This window comes from Eleutherodactylus coqui, chromosome 8 (genome assembly GCF_035609145.1).
Source record: "Eleutherodactylus coqui strain aEleCoq1 chromosome 8, aEleCoq1.hap1, whole genome shotgun sequence".
NCBI classification, from domain to species: Eukaryota; Metazoa; Chordata; class Amphibia; order Anura; family Eleutherodactylidae; genus Eleutherodactylus; species Eleutherodactylus coqui.
In genome coordinates, this window is record NC_089844.1 from 181,625,026 (window position 1) to 181,630,943 (window position 5,918).

The following is a 5,918-nucleotide window of genomic DNA, read 5'->3' on the forward strand; positions in this document are numbered from 1 at the left end:
TCACGCATGCGCAGTTCACTCAGAGGTCAATAGTGAAGCCGATCCTGACAACAGGACTGTCCTCAGCCTAAGGGTAAGTATTACTACCGGGGCAGTGTTGAGGGGGAGGGTGGTGTCACGTTAACTACTGGGGGCAGTGTCAGGGGGCACTTGGTGTCAATCTTACTACTGGGGTAGTGTCGGGGGTTGGGTAGTGTAAATATTACTACTGGGGCAGTGTTGGGGGGTGGCTGGTGTCACTTTTACTACTGGGGCAGTGTTGGGGGTGGGTGGTGTAACTATTACTACTCGGAGCAGTGTCGGGGGGTGGGTTGTGTCATTATTACTACTGGGGACAGGGTCTTGGGCAGGTGGTGTCACTATTATTACTGTGGGCAGTGTCTTAAGGGCAAGTAGTGTCACTATTACTACTGGGGAAGTGTCCAGGGGGGGTGTCACTATTACTACTGGGAGCATTATCATTGGGCACTATTACTAGTCCTGCGGGGGTGAGTGGTGTCACTATTACTACTGTGGCAACTATTCGGAGTACCTATTACTACTAGGGGAGATATTGGGGGTCACTATTTCTGCTGGGGTGACTATTAGGGGTCAATATTATTGCTAGGGCAACTATTGGGGGTCCCTATTACTGCCGGGGCAATTATTGGGGGTCGCTAAGTGCTGGGGTAATTATTAGGGGTCACTATTACTGCTGGGGGAATTATTAGGGGTCATAATTTCTGCAGGAGTAATTATGGGGGGCAACTATTAGTGTTGGGGCAAAATATTTGGGGTCACTATTACTGCTGAGGCAACGATTGGGGATCACTATTAGTGCAGGGGAAAGTATTAGAAGTCACTATTACTGCTGGAGATGCTGTTGGGGGCACTGTTGCTGCTGGGGATGCTATTGGATGGAATTGTTGCTTCTTGGAGTTGCTATTGGGGGGGGGCACTATTGCAGCTGGGGATGCTATTGCAGGGCACTGTTGCTGCTGGTGATGCTATTTCAGGGCACTGTTGCTGCTTGTGATGTTATTGGATGGCACTGTTGCTGCTGGAGATGCTATTGGGGGGCACTGTTGTTGCTGGTGCAACTGTTTTGGGGGCACTGTTGCTGCAGGTGCAAGTATTGGGGAGACACTGTTGCTCCTGGGGCTACTATTGGGGGTCACTGTTGCAGCTGGAGATGTTATTGCAGGGTACTGTTGCTGCTGGAGGTGCTACTGAGGGCATTGTTTTTGCTGGTGCAACTGTTGTAGGGGCACTGTTGCTGCTGGTGCAACAGTTGTGGGGGCACTGTTGCTGCAACTATTGGGAGGGACACTGTTGCTGCTGTGGCTACTATCGGGGAGGCACTATTGCTGCTTGGGATGCTATTTGCGGGGCACTTTTGCTGCTTGGGCTACTATTGGGGGCACTGATGATGCCGTGGCTACTATTGGTGGGGCACTATTGTTGCTTGTGCAACTACTGGGGGTTTTGGTGCAGGTTTTGAGTGCGGTTTTAGCTGAAGTTCTGGGTGCATTTTGGATGCGGTTTTTGAGTACAGTTTTTATAGTGTGTCCTGCTGTAATTGGGAGCGCACACAGAGAGGGGAGAAGCACAGGGAATTGAGGTATTGCAGCACAATGACACCATCTTTGAATATTTCTTTCAACATCAGATTACAAAGTAAGAAACAGACATTATAGCTAATCTGTATGCCATTTTGATCCCATGTATGCTGCGTTTTACAATGCTTAGTGAAAGGAAAGCATTATTAATATAAAATAAAATTTCACCCTGCTTGGCCGGACTACTCCTTTAAGGCATTAAACTGTGTAAATATCAATAAAAACTGGGGGAAAAATGAGCCGTTTTAAAACTTTAGAAGGTAAGTGTACAGCGGATTCCTTTCCGCTAAAAGTTTCAGTTTTGTTTCATCACTCTACAGAACAAAATCCACAAACCTCTGTGGCTTATTCATATGGTTTGGGGCATATCAGAGGTGACTTTTCATGTACTTTTGAATCAGTAGAGGTGGATATCTTGGATTTGGTGCATGAAGAACTTGAAATGTAATACTTGCCTCATTCCACCCAATCATGTTGTGAGTCTTTTGGAGTCACTTGAGTGTTTTTGGCCAAAGTGGTTCCCTAGGAATTTAGTACAACCAGTGATGGCTTCCTCTATCTGACATGTCCAGATAGTATATTCAGAGTTACTTTAACTTTGAACTTTAGATCTGCTTTAAGCTGTATCTCTAAGAACATCCATGACCTTTGCTAACTTTTTTCATTCTTTTCTTTGTTTGTGCAAGCCAATGATCTCTTCTCCTAACTTTTTGAACTCCGCTACTGAGCCATGTTTTAAAGCACGATCCAACATCACAGTCAGGCCCTTGCTGGTTCAGATATTTGGTGTGTTTCTATTCAGGCTGTTGAATATTTCTGGAACTGCAGAAGTTAAAAAAGTGACCTTTTTTAGTGGCTTTGGATAAACCACTTGTTGTAATAGTTGTGTTGAGCTATTCAATTTAGATTTATTTTTTTTTACAAACAACTGAATGCTTGTAAACTTTGCAAAAAACCTAATTTACAAAAGGCAGTTAAATAATTTGGATTGCAACTGTATGGGTGTGGAGGTTTTGTATGTTTTTATTATTTTGCAATTTAAGTTTTATTTCTACATGTCAAAAGTTGAAATATTGTCTTTGTTACAAGAGGTGCAAAATGTCCAAAAATCCTGATAGAAAAATAGTTAAAATATGCATACGCTGCTCAATAAAATATGCACAAAGGATGAGTTATGGCTAGAGATGAGCGAACGTACTCGTTAAGGGCGATTTCGCAATCGAGCATCGCGATTTTCGAGTACTTCACTACTCGGGTGAAAAGTACTCGGGTGCGCTGTGGGGCTGCAGAGGGGAGTGGGGGGTAGCAGCGGGGAACAGGGGGGAGCCCTCTCTTTCTCCCTCTCCCCCCCACTCCCCGCTGCAACCCCCCGCTCACCCGAGTACTTTTCACCCGAGTAGTGAAGTACTCGAAAATCGCAGTGCTCGATTGCGAAATCGCCCTTACCGAGTACGTTCGCTCATCTCTAGTTACTGCTTGAATAAAAAATATATTATCTGAATGTACATAAATATTATTTCCCATCAAATCAACATTATCTTAATAGGTTACCAAATTCTTTTTTTCAGAATGCATTTGAAAAATCAGACAATACTCAGAGAATTTGTTTTTCTTGGACTTTCCAGTGACCCAAAGACACAAGTTGCACTTTTCATTGTCTTTACATTAGTGTATACAGTTATTTTGATTGGAAACTTTCTCATCATTATTCTAGTCCTGACAGATGCCAACCTTCACATTCCTATGTATTTCTTCCTTTCAAATCTGTCTTTTCTGGATCTTTGTTATTCTACTTCCACTCTACCGAGAATGTTGAAGGATTTATTGTCAGTAAATAAAGTTATCCCTTATGGTGAATGTGTAGCACAAATGTATATTTCCCTGTCTTTAGGTGAAAGTGAATGTGTTCTGCTTGCTGTTATGGCCTATGATCGTTATGTGGCTATATGTTATCCACTGCATTACACCACCATTATGAGTAAGAAGGTGTGTATTAGACTGGCAGTCAGTACATGGATATTTGGATTCCTTCTGTCTATTTCACATGTAGCTCTCACATTTAATATTGACACGTGTGGACACAATGTAATAAATCACTTTGCATGTGAAGTGACAGAAGTATTGTCACTGGGGTGTGAGAACATTATACTTGTGGAATTAGTTATTTTTATCGTTGGCATAATTATTCTTCTGACTCCTGTAACCTTTATTGTAATATCTTATATTTATATCATTCAAAATATCTTAAAGATTGCATCATCATCTGGGCGGAAGAAAGCATTTTCTACATGCAGCTCTCATATGATGGTTGTGGCAATCTTTTATGGATCAGCAATGGCTGCCTACATGAAACCTAGATCGAGTTCTCTTACTGGCACTGATAAAGTGATTGCTGTATTTTATGGAATTGTCACACCGATGTTAAATCCCATGATTTATACACTGAGAAACAATGATGTGAAAGCTGCATTTGTAAAATTGATTACAAAATTAGAGTTTTAGGATACTATTGTGTCTGAAAATAAGGAAGTTTAAAAAAAGAAACAGAAACACTAGTATTAGCTTTACAAGCATAGGTGTTCAGGACTAAAAGCCAGGTTGAAAAAATCTTTACTAGATGCAAAATGCTGACTCTATAAAAGGACCTAATGAAGCAACTGACCACATATTCATCTGGTCTAAAAAAAATTGCACAGACTGAGTACAAACAAAGACACAATTGCATGGAAATATAAATCAGTGGAACCTCTGAAAAACTACCATCTGTGAACAACTAAGAATGGATAGGACCATAATCATGGAAAAGTGGTTCAAAATGAAGCAGTAAAAATACTGTAGAATTTCCATATATAAACAGACAAAGTATTGGCCCATAACACTTCTGATTTGTCCATCATTGAAAAGAAAAGGGTGTGGTTTGTTGACATTGCTATACCCAGTGATGAAAGAATCAATGAAAAACAACAAAAAATAACCAATTATGAAGACTTGAAGGTTGAAATACAGCACCTCTGGCACCAGCTGGCAGTGGTCATCCAGGGGTAATCGACACACTGGGTGCCCAAAGACCTTGACCGGCATCTGAAACAACTCAATATCAACAAATTTATCTGTCAGTTACAAAGTGCAATGCTGCTGGGCTCTGCACACATTTTACGCAGATATGTAACATCAGTTCTTGGGTGGTTCCACATGCATTATGAAGACAAACTACCAAGCTGTGATCTCGTGCTTGTCTTAATAATAATAATAATAATAATACTTTATTTTAATTAATATCGCAACCAATTTGTAACATGTACCGGTACAACTTCCATCGATGGGCATCAAATAGGTATAGCCAGTGTTACTAAAATACTTAGCCTCTCTATGTCATATCTTCTGGTATCTTTTCCTTTTTTTTAACCTCTTTCCAATATTTAACAAAGAGGTATAATTATCAATGAGAGATGATCAATAGTGATAATGACTGACTTTTTTGGATGTGGAATTGCATCTTCCTCTCAACATATGTGCGCAGTCATTCATGACACTTTTACGTTGTACCTCTATACTATGACAAGTCTCTGACTCTGTAAACCATCTCCCAGAATTTGGTAAACGAGTTCTGGTTAGTTACTGGTCTGTGGAATGCTTGTATTTCTGTTTGAGTCTTTCTAACCTTCTCTCTTTTATTTCTCTTCCCATCACTGGTTACAAGTTTTATTCCTAATATTTACTTATCACTAGAGATGAGCGAGCACCAATATGCTCGGGTGCACGTTGCTCGAGTCGAACTCTTCGCAATGCTCGAGAGCTCGTTTCGAGTAACGAACCCCATTGAAGTCCATGGGCGACTCGAGCATTTTTGTATGGGACTGATGCTCTGCATAGGTCATGACTTGTGAAACTCTGGAAAACCTCAGAAAATCATGGAAACACCACAGAACCAGATAGTGAAGGGCAGGAGCAGTATGCATGGCTGCATCTGAGGCTCCCAGGTCCCACTACTAAGCCAAAATGGGGGCAAGAGTCTGGCGTCACACCCCTAACAATTTTTACTTGAGACAAACCCTCATTAGCAAGGCACACCTTAGCTAAGCACCACACTAGCTGCAACCAAGGACAATAACTGCCTGCGGGTGACACCGCTGCCTCTTCTCCTGGGTTACATGCTGGCATTGCTGTCCAACACCCCCGTACGATCCTGCGTCCACAGCGCACACAAAAGTGTCCCTGTGCAGCGTTCAGCTGCCCTCATGCCACACGTTCGCTTCACAGCCACACCACCCTCGCGTACTGGATGAGGAGGAACCGGAGACACAAACTGCAGAGGGTTGG

The 5,918-nt window shown here is 42.1% G+C and overlaps 1 protein-coding gene across 1 annotated transcript; it reads left to right on the plus strand.

Annotated features, from left to right (window-relative positions):
* The first annotated feature begins 3,167 nt into the window (after positions 1–3,167).
* Positions 3,168–4,100, plus strand: LOC136578055 (olfactory receptor-like protein OLF3). The gene has a single exon (XM_066577965.1). The coding sequence runs from the start codon at positions 3,168–3,170 to the stop codon at positions 4,098–4,100; it is 933 nt and encodes a 310-aa protein (XP_066434062.1).
* The last annotated feature ends 1,818 nt before the right edge of the window (positions 4,101–5,918 follow it).